General features: G+C 40.0%; 1 protein-coding gene across 51 annotated transcripts in view; it reads right to left on the bottom strand.

The window, feature by feature from the left end:
• Positions 1-5,027: 5,027 nt before the first annotated feature.
• Neb (nebulin) overlaps positions 5,028-22,332 on the bottom strand; it is a 197,819-nt gene continuing 180,514 nt past the window's right edge. For 17 of the 51 annotated variants that reach the window (NM_001419519.1, XM_087651606.1, XM_087651601.1 and 14 more), the window contains 16 exon segments: positions 5,028-5,811; positions 10,183-10,289; positions 10,854-11,006; positions 11,971-12,063; positions 12,312-12,495; positions 12,826-12,933; positions 13,753-13,845; positions 14,175-14,267; positions 14,578-14,670; positions 16,274-16,366; positions 16,887-16,979; positions 17,769-17,861; positions 19,590-19,682; positions 20,588-20,680; positions 21,569-21,661; positions 22,105-22,197. In NM_001419519.1, the coding sequence (NP_001406448.1) occupies positions 5,638-5,811; positions 10,183-10,289; positions 10,854-11,006; positions 11,971-12,063; positions 12,312-12,495; positions 12,826-12,933; positions 13,753-13,845; positions 14,175-14,267; positions 14,578-14,670; positions 16,274-16,366; positions 16,887-16,979; positions 17,769-17,861; positions 19,590-19,682; positions 20,588-20,680; positions 21,569-21,661; positions 22,105-22,197 (1,749 nt within the window). In that variant the 3' untranslated portion in view covers positions 5,028-5,637. 51 annotated transcript variants of the gene reach the window in all.

Here is a 22,332-nt window from a genome sequence, read left to right on the forward strand (position 1 = left end):
GAGGCATGGCACCGGACCAGCAACTGAGAACTCACATCCTGATCTGTCTAAATATTGCTGGGGACAGGGGGAAGCTTTTTGCGAAACCTCAAGACTTTCCCTCAGTGCTCTACCACCAATGAAACACTTCTTAATCCTTCCCAAACAGCCAACAGGATATTCAGGATAACCCACAAGCTTTATGGGAAACCTTATTCAGATCATCACTGCATGTAAGCTGACTAAATCACAATGAATATCCCCCCATCCCTCAACAAAGCCAGGGGTTATGGCACACCTTTAATCTCCCAGCACTTGGGAGGCAGAGGCAGGGGATCTCTTTTAAGTTCAAGGACAGCTAGAGAGCTACATAGAGAAACCCTGTATCAGATTTAAAAACTCTGACCAGAACAGAAATTGGTAATAGACGTTTGGGATATTGCTGTGACAGACCTAGACATGTTTTCCCATAGGACATGTTTGGAAGTATTGAATGGGAAAGCCATTGATTGTTGTGTGGGCACTTAGAAGACAGGAATGCTCACAGAAATGCAGGTGATTGCGCCTTTTTTTGGTGAGGTTTCAGAAGGAAATTTGAGACCCTCAAGTACTCATTCATTTGAGTAGTGCTTTTTTTTTTTGTTTGTTTGTTTTTTTTGTTTTTGTTTTTTGTTTTTATCTTTTTTTTTGGAGCTGGGGACCGGACCCAGGGCCTTGTGCTCGCTAGGCAAGCGCTCTACTGCTGAGCTAAATCCCCAACCCCTTGAGTAGTGTTTTATATTAAGAATCTGTCTTCGGATCAGTTAAGACTGAAGAATCTGTAGTGCTTTAGAACTCCAGAGACTAGAACCATTGATTTTACTGAGAATTGATGTTGTCTAGCTGGGGTTGAGAACTTAGTGAAGGCCAGCATCACTGAGGTGAAATCTGGTTAAGTATTTTTTTTGTGTTCAGCAACTAGTTGTGGTCCTGAGGGCACCAAGGAGTCATCTCAAGCTCTCAGTTGAGTAAATCCCACATTCAACTAGCATGGAAGCTATGAGGTTGAAGAGTCCAGAACTGTTGTAGGTGCGAAGTGAAGCCAGCCTAAAATTACAAAAAAAGATGATGGACTGGTGTTTTTTTTTTTTTTTTAATTGATTTGCCTATTGACCTGAGATTTGAGTATAAGGTTATAGTTAAACAGATTTGGTTGTGTGTGTCAGATTGACAAGGATTCAGTTGGGCTGTAGTTTTTTTTAGCTCGTCACAAATGAGCCATTTGAAAAGAGGGAACCTCAGCTGAAAATACCTGTGTCAGGTGGGCCTGTAGACAAGTTCCAGTTATTTTCTTTCTTTCTTTTTTTTTTTTTTTAAAGAAATACTCTGTGAGTATACTGTTAATCTTCAGACATACCAGAAGAGGGCATCAGATCTCCTTATAGATGGTTGTGAGCCACCATGTGGTTGCTGGGAATTGAACTCAGGACCACTGGAAGAACCACTTAAGCCATCTTTCCAGCCCAACTTTTTTTTTTTTTTTTTTTTTTTTTTTTTTTTTTTGATAATTGGTATGGGAGGGACCAGCCCAGATGCTCCTGGGGTGTATAATAGGAGGACAGGCCAAACAAGCCATAGGGGTCAAACCAAGTAAGGAGCTTTCCACCGTGGCCTTCAACTTAATTCTTGCTTCTTCCTACCTTGAGTTCCTGACTTGGCTTCAAGTTGCTGAGGTCATGGCAAGGATCACAGAAAGCAAGCTAACAGCACTGATCAAGTTCTGGGCCTCTTTCCATGCTTCCTGGTCACGTCCTAGCAGAGCAGGGTTTGGAGGGGAGCGGCTTACAGAAGCATCACTCCAATCTTTGTCTTTAGTATCTTTTTTGGTGTGCCTTTTTGCCCACATTTACTTCCCTTGAAAGGACAGCAGACCTATTTTGCTAATCTCATCTAAACATGAACGGAGCAGGGCGGGGCATGATATAATCCACAACATTTAAGCATGAGTTAATTTTTTCCTCTTTATACAATAAAGGTGAAATAACTGGTCTTGAGATCCTCTGCAGCTTGGTAGTCCTGCTTGTAGTGGAGATGACTCAGGATGCTCCCATTATACTGGGAAATAGAATAAGCAGATGTAGGGAGGGGAAGCCCCAAGGTGGGGATTGCGTGAAAGTTGTGATGGGTGAAAGGGAAAAGGATGTCAGTTTCTAGGATGTGGTTAATGTTAGGAATCCTCTGTGGGATTATTGTGAAATCTCACTAGCTAGATTTACTTGAAGTTATGGGAGGAGTGAACTGGTTGGCTGGGAAGCAAAGCAGCAAGATTAAACATTTTTGAGGATAGCTGATAGAGGAGTGTTCTCTACTTCTGTACAAACATTGCAAGTTTTTAAGGCTTTAAGAAAAATCTAAAATTAGATTTGTTTATATTAGCAGTTGATAAATATGACTAAGGCATATAGATATGCTCAGCTCATTGTACTGAATGTGTAGCAGATACTTTAGGTATTGCCAGAATTTAATGATAGCTACTAAGTTTCCCAATATCTGCTCGCCCCAAGTAGGAGCCAGTGAGTGAGTACAAATGTACCTAAGTGTAAGTGAGCTGGTGATGGGTTACAGGAGTCTAGGAATACCGTCCAGCACATACGACAACCTCATGGGAACTACATTATGGCTTGCTTCCTCTTCCTGTATACTCTATTGTCCCAAATCTCTTGCAACTGTGGCAATCCCAGGAGTGTCCTATGACCTTTCTCTTCCTCCTACTCCAGAATGTTAATAATTCTGCTTTTGTTCCCATAGATTCAGCTATTGCTTTTTTTTCCTCAGTTGATTGCCAGGGCTTCCTGGCCCATGATAATCTCTGTATTAAGTTATCATAGTTGACCCAGAGGAACATTGCATAATGTGATTAATGCTTACTTTAACTCGGATTTTCACTTAGTGGAGATGAAGCTTGGAAACTAAGGTGAGAGAGAATCATTGGAAGATTCAGGCATTGCTAGGGTTTGGGTCTAGAATGCTTTCTAAGACCTTATTAGACCTTTACTAAGGCCTGGTTTCCCTGGTGATTTTGGTGGATGATGGGGCTGGAGGCATAAAGGACTATGGTACTCTGGTCTTTTTTTATTTCCAACTGTGATGGTTCATATATTCTCCACCCAGGGAGTGGCACTATTAGAAGGTATGGCCCTGTTAGAGTAGGTATGTCACTGTGGGTGTGGGCTTTAAGACCCTCATCCTAGCCTCACTATTCTACTAGCAACTTTCAGATGAAGATGTAGAACTCTGGATGCTGTCATGTTCCTGCCTTGATGATAATGGACTGAACCTCTGAACCTGTAAGCCAGCTCCGATTAAATGTCCTTATAAGAGTTGTCTTGGTCATGGTGTCTGTTCACAGTAGTAAAACCCTAAGACACCAACTATCTGACAAAATAGCCTCTTTTGTCATATGCTCTTATCATGATGGTTCTGCTTTGCCATAAGGTAATGGGACTTGTTAGTGACTAGCAGAACAGCTGAAAAGGGTAGACTCCTGTGCTGATGTACCTTTATGATGCTCTTATTTTGGGCTAACACTATTGTGCAAACTGGGTATGTCCAGGAATGTACCCTCTCCAAAGCCTTTTAAGAATAAACATAGGCCTTTGCTCTGGTTAGGGTGCTTTTTGGTCTCTTGGCTTTTCGATTCAGTAAGAGTCACTTGGGAAGAGGGATTGCCTATATCAGATTGCCTGTAGAGCAATTTGTGGGCCATCTTAGTTCATGAGGTGGGAGGATCTAGCTCAATAGGGGTATTGCGACTCCTGGCAAGGGGAATAAGGCATGAGGAGCAAACCATTAAGCCGCATTCTTCTATGGCCTCTGCCCTGCCTTGGATTCTCTCAGTGACATGGAAATGTAAGATAAATAACCTCCTTTCGCTCCCCGGGTAGCTTTTGGTCAGAATATTTTATCACAATAGGCAGCAAATGAAGATGGCCTCCTTGATAAATTCCTTAACCTTCTTTTGTTGGGGGAAGAACATAGGAAAGATTCCCATGCGGGGCCTTGCTTGTGGGTAATCTCTATTCTTTTGCCACTTGTGTTCATTTTGGCTTTATAATCACTAAGATTAGAATCCATCGTGTTCTAATCCATCTGGACTAATTGGACGAAGTCTTCACAAAACTGTTGACTCTGGAAGTATTAAGTTACTTTAGCAGTTTTGTTGTAGTAATGGAACAATCAACATAGGTATAGTATGCCTTTTCTTGGGACTTCTCATTAATATGACTTTCCGTGTCTGACATACAGGTATTTCCCCCCCATTTACAAATGGGTGATTTTTGCTAGAGTACTCAACCCCTTAAGTCTCAGAGAATCATATATAGGAATGTGAGGAAAAGGTGACACCTGCCTAGCATACCCAAGCCCCTTGGTTTGATCTCCAACATTGCCCACAACAAACAAAACAAAACACAACTAAAAACCCTGCTCAGATAACAGTGTTGATGTAGTTATCATGTTATGGAGCAGTTTTTAGATCTTTCACAAGGAGAGTTTATAAACAAATGGTTAGGTGTTCATTGCTGGTTTTCTAGAAAGACAGTAGAAACCTCCTGTCCCTTCACACAAGTTTTGCCCATATCGTCAACCTTTTGGATTCAGGTGGCAGGAATCCTTCAAGTTAAGATTGCTTCCCACAGGTCTCCCTAACGCTATCAAGGAAAGTTTGCTGAACTAAGTCTGGATTAATGCCAACCTAAAAAGGTTGGGATTGCTTCGATTCTCTAATCAAGAGACACAGGTTGGCCAAAGGAATTAAGAAACAGACGCCAAAATATATGTAAAATGGATCATCTTAAGAATGTCTGCTCTTCATTTTTATCAGTACATTAAAAAAAAAACTTAGATAACTTGATGGGAGAGTTGGGTTAAATTTTATTTTCTATGCACATAGGTGTTTTGCCCATGTGTATGTGTGTACCAAGTGTGTGTGACCTTTGGGGCTCCAGTAACAAATGGTTGTGAGCTGCCATGTGGATGCTGGGGATTGCACAAAGAACACCAACTCACTGTTAGGTAACTTAAACTCAGACTTTATTAAAGTTTAGCCGTGTACAGTTTATTTTGGTACTATAGGTTTTATTAGTTTCTAGTTTCTCAACATTTTATATTGACTGTCATCTTTATAGCTTACAGAAATGAAATTAGAAACACAAGCTTTTGCACTTAGTAAACAAGAGAAAGGTGGTTCTCCCTTCTGTTTTTCTTTTACTGTTTGGGTGTTCAGAATAAGGTCAATGTTTTTATAATTGGGAAGGACTGGTTTGGTTACATTATACTACAGAAGCGTTTAAAAATTCTATTGTGAATTTCAGCTTACTTTAAAACAGGTTTCATGATGTAAAAGCTTCTTTTGGAAATAAGCTTTTACATGTTTACTGTCTCTAGTTTCATGTATCAATCCAGAAAAAAAAAATGAAGTTGTAAGTCTAGTTTAAGAACTGAATTAATGTTGGGTTCCATGGAGAATAACCGTGGTTTCCGTAGAAGAGAAACCATGAAGTGATTCTGATACAGGTGAAAACATTAGAGAGCTTGAGGGCCATGGGTACATTGGAGTCTCCACTGAGATGTTGCCTGCAGAGGTGCAGACACTGCAGACTGATGGAGATCTTGAAGTGCTTAAATAGCTTCCACATAGTTGGCAGGGAGCATGCCGGTCCTGCCGGTCCTCTGCACAGTGCCATACATCCAGCCTTCATCAATCGCCTGAGCATTCACTATAGCATCTCCATCTTTAAAGGACACTTCATCCGCATCTGCAGCCATATAGTCATATATGGCACGGAAGATTTTCTATTCATGGGGATGAGGAAAAAGGAAAGTAAGAGTGCATGACTTTTCCCACAAATTCAAGTTACAAAAGACAATGTGCAGCTACCACCAAAACAACTACAAAGACACCTATAAAATATCTGCAAGTCATTTACTGGTGGGTTTAATAACTGGAATATATAAAGGCCTCCGACTCAACCAAAGTATTTAGGATGCTAAGGCTATGAATAAAGACTTTCCCAAAGGAGTTCTCTATGTGAACAGTCAAGTGGAACTGGAAAAGATATTTCACTCTCAAGTGAAATTAATTCATTAATAAATGAATTCTGAACTGAATGACACACATCAACCAGGCCTGATATCAACAGAATACTTTTCAACTAATACTAAAGAATATACATTCTCCTCAGCAGCCCATAGATGTTTCTCTAAAATAGACTGCATATTGAGACAAAAACCAAATGTTAACCAAATTCAGAACAATTGAAACAAAATCATTTTTTTCTGACCACAATGTAATGGATCTTAAAATCAACAGTCAACCTAGTAATTATACCAATTCAATGGAGATTAATAACACATTAGTGGATGATAGTGTCAAAAGGAAAATCTTGAAATTAAAATGACAACAAAACTTGTGGGGCACATTAAAATCAGTTGTAAGAACAAAGGTGTGTGGGTTGGAAGGTGGGGAGGCCCTGGGAGTAGTTAGGGATGGGGAAAGTATATGATCAAAGTATATTGCAAGAAAAATATTTTTAAGTAAAACCAGAGCATAAGTAAATGATTTTATGATACTCAAGCAACAATAAGCCAAACAAAAATGAAACAAAAATGAAAGCAATAATTAATAGGAGAGAAGCACAGAAAAAGAATGAATGTAAGAGATGATTCTTGAGATAAAACTAACAGATTTTTGGCCCAACTTGCCAAGACAAAAATGACTCAAATGAACAGTATCAGAGATAAACAAGGAAAATAGAACAGACACCAAAGAAATTGTGCCTTATAAGGGAATGTATTTTAAAAATCTATTCTCCATTAAAGCTAGAAGATCTAAAAGAACACCAAAGTTAGATGAAAAGGAGAACACAATCTTGAACAGGCCCATAACAAATGAGATTGAAACCATCATAAAAAGCCTTTCAACTAATAAAGGACAGGCCCAGATATTTAATAGCAAAGATTCTACCAAATTTTCAGAGATCTATAGACAATCTTTAAACTAGCTATATTAGAAACAAGGCACTTCCAAACTTCTATGCAGACAGTATCACTCTTATTACCCAAACTAGGTAAAGATGAAACAACATAAATTACAGGCCAATAGAGTATGGAGGCAGAAATCTTTAATACAATACCTACAAATCAAGTATAGCCACACATCAAAAAGATGACCATGATCAAGTTTTTATCCCAGAGATGCAAGGATGATATGTAAGTCAGTAAGTGTAATGAATAGACTTTCAGATAAAATTATATGCATATCTTAATGAATATAGAAAAATTTTGATAGAATCCAATATCTTCATTATACAAGTCTTAGTGGGTGTGTGTGTGGAGGGAATATATGCCTCAATACAACAAAGGCAGTGTTTGGCAAAACCACAGCCTTGAAGCACTAGCTATAGCTATAAGATAAGGAATTCAAGTTGGAAAAGGAGTCAAATCATATTTATTTGCAGCTATTACACATAGATCCCAAAACTTCCAGAAAACTTCTAGAAATAATCAACACTTTCAGTAAAGTACCAGGACACAATTGACTCAGAAAACTCAGTAGCCAACAATAGCAAGTATGCTGAGAAAGATCATACAAGCATTCCTATTCACAATAATCTCAAGAGAAATATCTTGGAATAAACTTAAGCAAGGAAGGAAAAAGCCTTGACTATGAAAACTGAAGTCACTGAAGAAGACTGAGAAAGACACTACAAAACGGAAAGACTTCCCATGGTCATGGAGTGGTAGGGTTAGTACTGTGAAAATGATTGTCCTACCAAATGCTGCTTACAGCTTCAATGCAGTCCCAACCACAATCACTAGAAGTTTCACATGGAGCCACAAAGGACCCTGGGTAGCCAAAGCAACTCAAAAGAACAAGTTGGAGGAATTGCCATTAGATTTCAAGATCTATTACAGAGCTGTAGTGATAAAACCAGTATTGTTCTGGAACAAGGACAAACATGCAGCTCAGTGAAACAAAATAGTAAACAACAAGTCCATATAACTTCAGCCATCTGGTATTTGACCAAAGTACCAAAAAACAGGCATTGAAGAAAACAGCATCTTCAATAAATGGTTCTGGGAACACTGTCCACACGTAAAAGAGTGAAATTAGGCTTGTCTTACTCTGCACAAAAATAAACTCCAAATGGATCAAAGAACTTAATATAAAATCTGAAATATTGAAACTGCTAGAAGAAAAGTAGGCAGTACTCTCCAAGATGTAGACATAGGAAAAGACTCTTCTGAGTAAGATCAATTTGCCTAGGAATAAAGGCCAACAATTGACAAGTGGAAGCTCAGAAAAGATTCGGTGTAGCAAATGAAATGTCCAAGTGTAGAGGAATCTTAGCCAGCTATACTTATGATAGAAGGTTGATATCCAAAATACATAAAGAACTCAAAAACCAAACACACCAGTTAAAACCGACAATATAATTTTAAAAATGGTGCTGTGGCTCTGAACAGAAACATCTCAGGAGAAATAAAAATGGCTAGGAACTATCTCAAAGTATTGAACATCCTTAGCAATTAGGAAAATGTAAATTAAAACAACTTTAGAGATTTCATTGTACACCAATCACAATGGCTAAGATCAAGAAGACAATTGGCAAATGCTGGTGAGCTTGTGGGAAAGAAGAACCCTCATTGTTCGTGGTACTGTAAATGGATGCAGCCACTCTTGAAATCCACGTGGGGAATCTAAAGAGATATGAAGTAGAGCTCCCGTGTGAGCCACTTAGTCCACTGGTTGGCATGTGCCCAAAGCATCTGATGACCCTCCTCTCCAGACACTTGCTCAGCCATAGTTACTGCTGCTTTACTCAACAGTAGCTAGGACCTGCAAAGACTTAATGCCATTCAGCTGATGAAAGAATAAGGAGTATGTACCTACACACAATAGAACACTGTTCAGCTCAAAAAGAAGACCTGCAGGGAAATGGTTGGACTACATATTATCCTAGATCCTAGCTCCAAGTTTGTGTGTGTGTGTGTGTGTGTGTGTGTGTGTGTGTGTGTGTGTGTGTGTGTGTGTGAGTGAATGAATGTATATGCTGGAGTAACTGCAGAAACCAGGGAAGTGAGGAGGAACATGGATTGGGGGTGGAATTAACAGCGGGGCACAGGTGCTGTGAATGGGGAAATCAAGGGGAGGGCTTTAGCTGAGGAAAGGAGAGGAGGGATAAAAAGGACCGAGAATGTTTGGAAAAAAAACATGGGGAATTATTTTATGTTTACCTAAAATTACATATATAAATATATATACTATAAAAATTAAATGTATTTCTTTATTGATGACTTCACTGGAATAGCAATGCTACCCCTAAGGAAAAAATCCTCCAGTATTGGGAATGAAAAACCTCCTTTGGAGTTGTCAGTAGAGGGGGCCAAGAGATCCCCAAAACCATATAGGCTATTCCTGTTGCCTTTGTTGCTTTCTAGTAGGGTTGGGTTTCTGTTGCTGAAGACATACCCACTTCAGATACAGGGCATAGGGAAATCCAGCCGGATCTGACCTCAAAGTCCCTTCTAGCTCTCATAACATCTGAAAGTGATATTCAAGCTGCCAAGGGAGGAAAAGCTACAATCCTACCCAGCTGTGATGCTTATGAAATCACAACAATGACCAGCACAGCAAGATACCCCTAAAAGGCAGTAACAGCACTTTTATCTCAGCCACAACCAATAGCTATCTAACTGAACTTAAGGCCAGCTCAATGGAGAGTAGTTATGCCTAGCCATCTACCCAATGGAGGCTAGAGGAGGACCCAATACTGACACTTCCCTAATCCAGTAAAATCTCTAACTGCATTCTAAACATTTACCTTCATACCTGCAGATGAGTATAGCCCTTATCCCCCATCAAAGAAGCAACAGGACCAGGGCTACTACAGACAAGATTGTGCCTAATATATAGGACAGGGAAGCTGTACCCATGAAATCTCAGCATATGACTACCTGAACAAGACTGAACAATGACAGCATAAGGCTATACCCCTAGTTGAAGAGCTGTAGGTAACTGATGAGAGAAGAATTAGCCTGGAATGAGCCCCTTAATTGGCTAATACCAAATAGCCACATACATGAGTGTTTATACATGCTATAATCTGAATTAAAAACAAACCACACAAGTCTAGTAATTTGTGCCCATTACTCTTTACTTACTCCGGCAGTAGATGGGTGTGACGGGATGGAAGACAGTGTTGTCTGCTGGGTGGCAACTGAGGATGATCGCTGCTGTGGGAGCTCGGTGGTTTTCACATGTTTGTAAGCTACAAGGAAGAAAAAGAAGGTTGTAAAGGCATGTGGTAGACAGCTCATCTGTGCTTACCAGCCAAGCAGTGTCTTTTTCTCAGTGACTCCTGTGGAGAGATGAGCTAGTAAAATTATGAAGGTCATTAAACATGCAACTCCATAATTCTAGTTTTTTTTCCTCAGGGAAGTAGTAACTTTTAAATTTTACACATTGCTTAGAACAATCAATGAGCTGACCTTCTGACTGTTAGTATCCTTCATTTTTTTTTTTTTTAACTTTATTACGGATGTTTGTGAGCCACCATGTGGTTGCTGGGAATTGAACTCAGGACCTCTGGAAGAGCAGTCAGTGCTCTTAACCGCTGAGCCATCTCTCCAGCCCAGTACCATTCATTTTCAATGAGCTGACCTTCTGACTGTTAGTACCATTCATTTCATGGTTTTTGTTGTTGTGCTTGTTTGAGACAAAGTCTCCATATAGCATAGGCTAGCCTCAGATTTGTAATCCTCCCGTGAGAGCCTCCTGAATGGTAGATTACAGGTGTACGTGACCATGCCCATCTGGGAAAGTCTCCTTATACCTGTTGAGGTTGCAGAGAAGAAGGCACCTCCGTCACTGTATGTGGAAAGGCGCTGGTCTGCGGCCTCCGAGTGCTCAGACTTCTCCTCACCCCCACTGATGCTCAGTGCACTGGCAGATCTGGACTGGTCCCGGCTCCGGCGTTGAGCTTGGACTGGGAGACACATGGCAAAGATAAGATTTCTATGGGAGTGATTCCTCCATTGCGGTTTTGTTTCATTTTGTTTCGTTTTATCAAGCATAGTTCTAAGTAGCTTCCTATGGCTGACGTACAGTTCCTCTAGTGTACGGTTGTTGTTCTTATGGGAGAGAATTTAAATGGCTAAAGCTGGCCTAAGTGGCTCGAGGAGGTATCAGATTCAAGTTATCTGTCTTTAACTATGGGCCTTCTGCCACCACACCCCTTTCCTGGCTCACTTCAGTGAACAGAGAGAGCAGTCATATTCATACTTCATTTTTGGTTTCTCCAGAAAGGCCTCCCTCATTTCCAGATGGATGAAGGTTCCTTTCCTATGTTCCATGGTCTTATAGGCACAACCTTAAATTGTATACATGTCAGGGTAGAACAAGAGGTTACTGATGGTCTCTAGCCACAGACTACAGTGTAAGTGTTTAAAGACCAGCAGAGCTTTCTTTATAAAGAACAGCACGGCATGAAACTTTACTGTTTTTAAAAAGAAGTCTCACCATATAGCTTTGGCTGGCATGGAACTCAATGTGTAGAACAAGCTGGAGTCAAAGAGATCTGTTTGCCCCTGCCTCCTGAATACTGGGATTGAAGGAGTATACAATAACGTCTGGCCTGTCAGTTTATTTTCTACATGAGCAGACAGTATGAATATTCCCTAACACAAATAGTTCATAACGTTCCGGATGAACATGTATGTTCCCTTTGCCCGTGCATTTTTTTTCCTCTAACAAAGACTAACGTTTTCGTTAGAAGAAGAATATAGAGACTCCTCTGAAGGAGTCATGAAATAAAAGTTTGTCAAAATCTTTCCTCAAACCAATCAATGCTCAGTTTGGCCCACTAGTCAATGAGCAAGCTCAGAAGATGCAGGACCCTGGAGGGAAGGAACATTGGCTCTAGCCAACTAGACAGCCGTGGGCGTGCGTACCATTGACCATGTGCAAACTTCGGGACTGGATGTTATCTTCTGCCGGGTCATAATCAAAAACTGAACCAGGGTTAGTCCGCCAGACACGCAGGCCTGAAAGGAAAGCCAGTGTTCAGAACAAATGTTCTAGCATTTATCTGTGTCTTGAGAACAAGAGTGTCAGCAATCACAGGAAGGCTGGGCTACTCCTACTTAGCTTAGGTTCTGGTCTTCTCAGAACAAAGATAACAGAAGATACTTCTCAGAGCTCAACTCAGAGCAAACTGGCTAATGGGGCTTTTGTTCTCAGATTTGGGTCCTTTGTCTTCCATTTGGTATTCGGTCACCTTGTTCCCAGTTACCTGTAATGGTATCTTGATCCTGGTCATTCCGCTTCTGTTCTATTTCCACCACTTTTCTCTGAATACCTCGGTAGTTAATGTCACTGAAGTCCTGTGTGTTTTTCTTTACTCGTTCAGTGATAGGGTCTGTCACCACCGGTGTGAAACAGCCTTTGTGTTTCTCAAAGTCTTCATGATATTTCACCTGAAATACGAGTTTACTTCATGAAAATATGGTAGCGTGACCATCTCTGTTTGAATATATTTCAGCAGGCTGGCCAGCCAATCATAAAGAATTCTGTGGCTGGAGAAATGGCTCAACGGTTAATAGCACACTGTCTCACAGAGGATCTGCGTTGAGTTCCCAGTTCACATGAGGTAGTTCATGAACACATGTAACTCCAGTTCCAGGAGGTTTGAGACCCTTCTTCTGGCCACTCATATACACATTGCATTGCACACACACCATACACATGTACACATACACATAGGTACACCAATAAAATACATATTTAGGCAAGAGTTCTCGACTTACTGTTGAGATGTGCCGTTGGGTTTCCCTAACCCGCCTCATCTCTGGTGTATCTAGTACATAGGCAGCTTTACCTTGTATTTGTTTCCGGAAGCTATCGGAGTAAAGAACCTATGGAGGAGAGACATGCATGAGTGCATGGCATAGCCTTGTTCTAATTCTTAAGCTCAAAGACTTTAACAGATTCAAATGAAAGAAGCTGGTGAGGTTAATTTAAGTCAAAAGATAGTAGCCAGATATTTGGACCAAGTGTTCCAGATCAGCTCAAGGAACTGGCTAGACTTGCATCAGAAGACACAAGACTTGTTTTGACTTTGCAAATGAAAATGCTTCATTGTCAAAGACAAAGGGCACGGTGTAAGTCTGAAGGAGGAAGAAAGTGCCCTCCTGAATTTACTAGGAATTGCGATACAGCACCAGAATGCTTGATGTTATCTTCACACTAGATCTGATACTGACCATTTTTCTTAGATAATGCCCAGATTACATAAACCAATGTGCCAGAATCAAAAATCCGAGTCTCCCAGACACAAGAATATCAAAGTGAAGACAAATTTCAGAGTATTACCCTTTTCATAAAGTACCTTAGAAATAACAACAGAAGGTGGAAGATGTTAGGGGTCAATTTGTTATAGCTGGTTATGAAAAACTCCCTTAGAGTCAAATGTAAGAGAAATAAGACTATAGCTGATTATTATATGTTTAGTACAGTTTGAAATGGAAAAAGCAGAGCTGTGTTAATTTTAGTGTACATTTTCAGTGAAAGAAGTGCACATTTTTATGATGTTAAAAAAAAGTCTTCCAAGATGTTACGTTATCCAGTGTTTTTAAATTTTAGTGTGTTTTTCAGTTGAGTGAGAAAGGCATGTTTTCATGATGTTAAAATGTTAATTCCAAGGTCTTCGACTGTTCTATTTAATTGGGAAATACCGAGCTAATATTTTCTTGGTTGCGTTTGGCTCTCTCCATGTCTGGAGTGACAGGTGTTGGTGTTGCTTTTCTCATGTTCTCTTTGTACAATACCTAGGAGAGCCAAGAGTATCCCAACATCAGAAAGCAAAGGAAGAAAACAGTTCTAAGAAGTCATCATCCAGCTATCATTATGGCCCAATTAGGTCACACAGTATAAGAAACACTTCAGGAGGAGAAAGCCATGAAATTGTTACAGTAGAAAGCGAGAGATAAGACTTGAACTCAGTGCGAACTAGCAAGGGTGGGTGGTTGTTTTTAAGTGGCCAAGGAAGAGTTTGAAAAGGTATCAAGTCTTGGAAATGCTGTGAGAAGAATTAGTGGTGTAGCCATGATGATCAGGCTTGTTAGAATTTTAATGGTTTATTTTTGCTCTCAAATACCGAGCTAAAGTTTTCTTGATTGCGTTTGACTCTTTCCATCTCAGGAGTGAAGGGTGTGGGGGTTGCTTTCCCCAGGTTCTCTTTGTATAGCACCTGTTAGAAACAAAGGTGGACCTACAAGTCACTCACGAGGAGGCAATATTCTCTATTAAATACAAATACAGTTGCAGGAGGGAGAGGGAAATATTAGGTGTAACCTATGACTACTAGTGAGAACAGCTCTCAAGAAAAAAAGAAAGCCAAATTAGTTAATGGCAATGATGAATGTTGTGTGGTGTTTAGAGGAGCTGAAAGCACAACTGGCATTTTATTTGGTTTTAACCTAGGATGGGGGTTAAGAGCAGGCCACACTGCAAGAGTTACTTTGTAAAATCAGAAGCACTTTCATTTCTCAAGACAATACCGAGCTAATGTTTTCTTGATTGCGTTTGACTCTCTGCATCTCTGGAGTGACAGGGGTTGGGGTGGCTTTACCCACATTTTCTTTGTACAAAACCTAAATGAGTCAGTGGATCCGAAAATCCAAAAGGAGACACAACAACAACAACAAAAAAAGAGTTACAATTACCAAAAGAAGAAATGGAATAGTACATTAACTTTTGAGGAGGCTCTGGGTACCAAGTCATTTAGGCACTAAGGTTAGACAGCAATCTATGTTTTCAAAGGAGAAGCTGACTGCAGTTAGAGTAAGGCACACATTCCTATAGTACAACCTTGCCCTGTGAGGGCTGTGATGTTACAGAAAGGAGGAAGCCCTACCATCATTTTACCACTAGTATGTGACTATCAGTCCCATGACACATCACCTAACTGGGAGTTACCATGTGGGGTTGTTTGTGTTTTGAAGTTGCCCCAATACAACAACACTCTAACTGGTACTTTTGCAACACAGGCACTCATAGGGAGTAAAATTGTAGACCCCCAGGCAAGTGTTTCTCTTACTCCTCTATCTTTATGTTTTGCTTATTTTAGTCACCAAATATTTCACACTTATCAGCCATGAGAGATGTTTTCAGCAATTACATTACCAGCATGTAAAAGCAATAGATCTGGGTCATGATAAACCCTCAACCTCAAACGTCTTCCTCAGTGTCCTTCTAGGTGATCTGGGAGATTTGGGAAATGTCACTAAGGAGGGATTCTCCCCCAGCAGGTCTCTAAGTCCTTGAATAGCTGGTCAGTATCAGCTGAGAATGTACTAGAAATGCCCGTTCTCTGCTCTACACTGCAGCTACTGACAAAATAGGGAACAAGGGCCAGACCCAGACGCCTGCTTTACCCAGCATTCAGATGACTGTGAGGAACAGGAGAAACTTTGAGGCAGTGTAAATGCTGAGCAGTTACTGAGAGCTAAAGTCCCCAGAGACTCTATCCCCAGCCACTGACAGATTAATACCAGAGAGCACACGCTTGAAAGAAATACACTGTTACAGTTAGCACTGACTTTCATCGTAGAGACGACAAAACCAAAATTAAGACCACTAAGACAAAAAGTCTTGACACTTTCCTTTTTCAGTAACTTATGCAGTTGGGAAAACACCATATCAAGTTGACATCATTATCTACGGCTTAGGATCAGGAGCTATTTTCCCAAGATCTCTTTGCCCACGTTTGTCATAGCAAGACTGGGGATCTGGTTCCATGTAAGAACATGCCTTAGCCCGTGCAAAGCCCCGCAGACTGATCATATGTACTACAAAAGTCAAATCTAGTGGGGGCGAGTCAGAGTCATCAAAGACTTCAACATCCAAGAAAGACCCCCACATTATATCTTTGATTTCACCCATCAAGGTCCCTAATGCCCCGATTTCTCAAGCATGCAAAGAGACCTTGGGTATAGCAGAGAGGAAGTTGGGTACAGGAGAGATAAGCAGAAGAATATTTTGTAGGAAAATCTGTTACCTCGATATTAGAATTTTAAAGGCAATAAGGCAATTCTGTTATGAAGTTAAGGCTAGGTAGGAACAAAGGATAAATGTAGCCAAGAAATGGACAAGATGTAAGACGCCTTTTAAAATAGGATTAATAGGAATTATTTTAAGTCATTGAGGTAGTTTTAAAATCACGAAAGAAGTCATTTTTTTCCCTTGTCAGAGTACCGAGCTAATATTTTCTTGATTGTGTTTGACTCTCTCCATCTCTGGAGTGACAGGTAAAGGGGTTCCCTTGCCCATGTTTTCTTTATATAGCACCTGTATGGTAAAAAAGTATCAGAGAAACAATGGTAAGTGACATTTCATTTGCTGTGAAAATTTAAGGGTAAGGTCAACTTCTTTGGCATAAAAATATTACAGGAGCCAGGAGTTAAATGCTCATAGGATACCATGTTCTATTTAAGGAGGCTGTTACTGGGCAGGGAAGCTGTGAGCTACAGAAGCAAGGACCTAAATTGCTAGCTAGGAAAGGCTATTAGAGTCATCCACACTGTCTGGGTCCCCCCCCCCCCTCTTTTTTGTGAGCATGATACCTCCTAGGCAATGCATAGATTTGAGATGGTTAGAACTTGGTTTTGTTATCTACAAACTAGAATAGTTACTCCTTTTTAAAAACAATGTTTAAAAGCATCAGGTGAAATAAAAAAAAATCAAAACATAAAACGAGAAAGGATATCCTTTAACAAAGAGATGTTAGAAGCAAAGGAAGGGAAGAGGGTTTAATAACGAGGTTCTGCAGTTAAATGGCGTCTGACCCCCTCCTTTCCTTTCGAAATACCGAGCTAAGGTTTTCTTGATTGAGTTTTACTCTCTGCATCTCTGGAGTGATGGGGATGGGAATTCCTGTCCCCAGGTTTTCTTTGTATAGCACCTGTATGATAAGAAAAGCATGCAGAACAGAAAGCTGTCAGTCACTCTTCCTCTCCTGGGAGCAGTTGGCTGTGGGAGGGGACGGAGGAAGAGGAGTTAGAGACGGGGAGATGCCAAAAGCTTCGACCTGGAAGACAGAAGGATTGCAGGAAGGCGCTCATGTCTGCAGCACACACAAAGAACACTACGGAAGGAGACGTTAGTTGTCATCATTATGAGGAAAAGACAGAGACAGAAACCAAACCAAGAAAGTTATTTTCAGAAATCAGGAAAAGGATGTTTGAGTTTTGTAAGAATCTATGGGGCGATTCATCCATACTCTTGTTGACGTTCCGAAGAAGTCAACCTTTCAGTCTGGGTGAGCATATTGGGAACAGTTACTTTTAAGGTCACTAGAGTAAGATAAGATGCGAAGGAAGACTTCAGAGGGACCATGTGAGTGCCAGGAAAAGGAGGTTAGGAGAGGAAATGAGCCAGTGGTCAGATCTTCACAGAAGGGGCTTTGAAGCTCTGTGCTCACATTACATTTGCCAAAGCAAGGTAAACTCAGATGCTTAAACGCCAAAGCTGTTGTTTCTTTTTCTTTTTTTAAAAAGCTGGAGTACTTTTAAAGATCAGATTAATGTTTAACTGAGGTAAGGAGACTGAACCAGAAGGAATGGTAGCATTAGTTGGATACAGCACAGGTCATATTTTAAAAACTGGGATGAGTTAAAAGGTTTTGGGTTTTGCTTTTTGTTTTTTGGTTTTTTTTTTTTTTTTTGCTTTTTTGTTTTTGTTTTTTAAATACCGAACTAAAGTTTTCTTGATTGTGTTTGACTCGCTCCATCTCTGGAGTGATGGGGATCGGAATCCCTTTTCCAAGGTTCTCTTTATACAACACCTGTATGGCACAAGAAAGCATTGGAGGAGAATTCAAGCAGTTAGAGTAGCCCCTTGGCCTATGAGATACAGACATCTAGCAGGAAAGACCACACCCACTGCCCTGCATGGCTGTGTGATAAACCGTTGCTCATCTTTTTACTATAACCTACAGAATTAAGGGAGAAATACAGTTACACAAGGCCATGGACATGCTCAGTATTCGAAAGACATAGCTTTATGAACTTAGCAAATAGTTCTTTTTTTCTACATAAAACATTTGTCTTACAGCATACCAGACATTTACAACTACAGACTTGAGTCTGTGCTCTCTGGCTACTTTGGTCTTTGTTAAGGTTACAGAAGTCATCAAATCTAAAAGTCTACATTTACCACACAGTCTTGCCTATCGTACCTAGAAAGCCTGTACACCACTGGACAATGTTGTCTGTCTAGCATAACCTGTGTAAATGACACAAATCATACTCTAGCAAAGAAAAAGTTGTCCAGGCCATTAGAATAGTTTCAAATAGATATACAAGAATACACTAATATAGAAATGACTAAAATATAATTTTAAACAGCAATACCTCTCCCAAAAAAAATAGGAATAATGAGCTCATAGAACAGCACAGTAAACACCCCAAAAGACATGTCAACATACAATGAAAACTCATGGAGATTGGGACATTGTTAGTGAGTAGTAATTAGGGACAAAATACAAAGTGGACTCGAAAGGAGTTACTGCTCGACTGTGTGAGAGAGCCAGCTGTTAGGAAGTTCTCAATCAAGATGAAGCGCCTTTCAGGTCAACGCGCCTCCCCAACAGTGGATCCAACTACCTTTTCAGAAGATACGTGAATTTCCATTTCAAGCCTAGAAGTTCCTTGTATGGAAGGATACCAAGTTATTTATTATGATAGTTTTTTTTAAAGGAATATCAGTCGATAAAACAATAATGTAACGCTCGTTCTGATTTAATTAGCATGTTTAAAAAACAAACCTGCCTGTGGTCCTAGGACTAGGGAGGCCGAGGCAGGAGAGTGGTACATTTAAAACCACCCCGGACTACACAGTCTGAGCCTGTCTTTAAAACAAAGTGGAAAGCATAGGTTTCTCGTCATAAAATGGCTCGTTTAGAGCACCTATCAAAGCTTTTGGTTCCAATACCAAGTGTTTTCCTTCACTATCCATGCTGGTGGGACCTGTGATAAAGTCACCCACCACTCTCCAAGCCGGTGAGCTGTTCCCACACAGCCTTTGGTCAGTGTCTTGTTGTTGCACTAGCCCAGAAACATCAGACTGAAAGATTTCCAAGTAAATACGAGCTCCAGGTTTTGGGTCCTTTGGAAGTCATTTAATTTCAAAAGGACCAAGGCTAACGAAGTTGAAAAGGAAAGGAACCAATTCAAAGTATTAAGGGAGGGGCCCAAGCAGTAGAGTCCTTGCCTAACCCATGCAAAGCCTTGAGTCCAATTCACAACACCACATACAGACATAAAGTTAGTACAGATATGCCTACACGTCTAACATGAAGAAGGTTTAGGGGGTACTTCAGAAAATACAAAGCATTGAGATTAAATGGTGAGTAAAATATCCAAGGCAGAAGGATTCAGTTGGTGAAGTTGTTTGTGTGTGTGTGTTTTTCCCCCCAAGTATTTGTTAAATTATTATAAACGGACAAATGGTGAGAATTTTGTTTATCGGAATTCTTTTTAATATGGGGTTAAAGGAACTCTCTCGCAAATACCGAGCTAAAGTTTTCTTGATTGCGCTTGACTCTCTCCATCTCTGGAGTGACAGGTAAGGGGGTCCCCTTGCTCAGGTTCTCTTTGTACAATATCTGCGTGCACAGAACCAACAGTCAATATTAGCATGGATCCATCTTTCCATTTTAATCCATCTCAGATTTCATCCTAAATCACCACGAGTTCCTGTTCTTACGAAGAAGTAAAGTAAAACTAAGAAACAGACCAACTGTGACTGCCTTTGTACATTAAGTTGTCCCTACACTACAGTGGTGACACCAATGCATACATATACCTTCTCAAATATAGAGGATTGGGCTTTATAAGGCAGCATGTAAGCTAACAGAAGTTACTATCTATAATGAGTTAGAGACAACACTGAAACAAAAAACAAAACAAAACAAAAAACAAAACAAAACAAAACAAAAAAACAAAAACAGAGGACTTGGGGAGATTAAGTAAATCCTTGTAAACATTAAAACTACATAAATATCAACTCCAGTGACCCCGAATACATTCCAAGGGAAAGCTCACCTGTAATGTTTTATATACAAACAAAACTCCCTGACGTAAGTAAATATTTCTGAGCTACTATGAATTGGTCTGTTTTCAAACAAAGATGTTTAAGAATCATGACCGCTTAGGAAAAGCTACAAATATTTTTAAAAAAATCACGCCACAGTAAAATTCATTTCTGATTAGTACTGACCTTTGGGGAAGAATGTTAGATTTAACTTTTGACCTTTACTATACTAGTTAGACTGGGGGAAGGAAACCGAGGATTATAGTTTTTAATGGAAGTGATTTAAAGAAAACAGTTAAAATTTCACACCATTATTAAAACTTTCATTAGATTTGGGTTGAAGTCTGAAGTAAAACTGTCATCATTCCTTCATTATATGAACTTAGTAATTTTACATTTGTTTGTTAAGGACATTAATGCGACCGTTATTTTAATAAGAATTGGGGTTCAGGATTTTTTTTTGCCCCTAAGAAATACCGAGCTAAAGTTCTCTTGATTGCGCTTGACTCTCTCCATCTCTGGAGTGACAGGTAAGGGGGTCCCCTTGCTCAGGTTCTCTTTGTACAATATCTGCGTGCACAGAACCAACAGTCAATATTAGCATGGATCCATCTTTCCATTTTAATCCATCTCAGATTTCATCCTAAATCACCACGAGTTCCTGTTCTTACACAGAAGTAAAGTAAAACTAAGAAACAGACCAACTGTGACTGCCTTTGTACATTAAGTTGTCCCTACACTACAGTGGTGACACCAATGCATACACATACCTTCTCAAATATAGAGGATTGGGCTTTATAAGGCAGCATGTAAGCTAACAGAAGTTACTATCTATAATGAGTTAGAGACAACACTGAAACAAAAAACAAAACAAAACAAAACAAAAAACAAAAAAAGAGGACTTGGGGAGATTAAATAAATCCTTGTAAACATTAAAACTACATAAATATCAACTCCAGTAACCCTGAATACATTCCAAGGGAAAGCTTACCTGTAATGTTTCATATACAAACAAAACTCCCTGACGTAAGTAAATATTTCTGAGCTACTATGAATTGGTCTGTTTTCAAACGAAGATGTTTAAGAATCATGACTGCTTAGGAAAAGCTACAAATATTTTAAAAAAAAATCACGCCACAGTAAAATTCAATTCTGATTAGTACTGACCTTTGGGGAAGGATGTTAGATTTAACTTTTGACCTTTACCATACTAGTTAGACTGGGGGAAGGAAACCGAGGATTATAGTTTTTAATGGGAGTGATTTAAAGAAAACAGTTAAAATTTCACACCATTATTAAAACTTTCATTAGATTTGGGTTGAAGTCTGAAGTAAAACTGGCATCATTCCTTCATTATATGAACTTAGTAATTTTACATTTGTTTGTTAAGGACATTAATGCGACCGTTATTTTAATAAGAATTGGGGTTCAGGATTTTTTTTTGCCCCTAAGAAATACCGAGCTAAAGTTCTCTTGATTGCGCTTGACTCTCTCCATCTCTGGAGTGACAGCTGTAGGGGTTCCTTTTCCCAAACTTTCTTTGTACAAAACCTGGGAGATACAAGAAAGTATCCAGAAAACATTCAAAACAAGCAGAGACAGAGGAAGGGAGTGGGGTGGGTGGGCAAGGAGGGGGCTTTGAGAGAGCAGTATTTAGTCAGGATAAGGCTTTGAAAGTCACAGCATCAGCTTTTACACCGCCATGTCTGGGAAAGGTAGAGTAGGAAGCACTGGGATCTAGGGTTCAAGCACCCCAAGGAAGCTTGTTAATGCCGCTAACCGTGTCTCAGGTCTAACTCACACCAGTCAGTTGCTGCAACTGTTAGAGAGCAATGAGAAGAGGAGCTATTCTGAACCAGGTCAGGTGGTTTTCATCAGAGGAGGATACATAAAACACACAGAGCTGTTAAGCTGTTACTTTGAACAGTAGGTTATTCTGGTAGTTTTTTTTTTTTTTAAACGGGAAAGAATTTATTTCATGTATCTGTAAATACCGAGCTAAAGTTCTCTTGATTGCGTTTGACTCTCTCAATCTCTGGGGTGACAGTGGTTGGGATGCCTGTTCCCAGGTTTTCTTTGTACATAACCTGCAGAATAATTAGAAGACCCAGAAAGCGGAGTCACCACAAATGCTTCAGATTATAGCTCTGGGAGGCAGCTGTGGTGAGCATCCGTGAAAGCAAGCTGCCTTTGTAAAATGAACTCAGGGACGGAGGAAAAGA

The sequence above is a fragment of the Rattus norvegicus genome, chromosome 3 (genome assembly GCF_021556685.1).
Source record: "Rattus norvegicus strain SHRSP/BbbUtx chromosome 3, alternate assembly SHRSP_T2T, whole genome shotgun sequence".
In the NCBI taxonomy this organism is placed as follows: domain Eukaryota; kingdom Metazoa; phylum Chordata; class Mammalia; order Rodentia; family Muridae; genus Rattus; species Rattus norvegicus.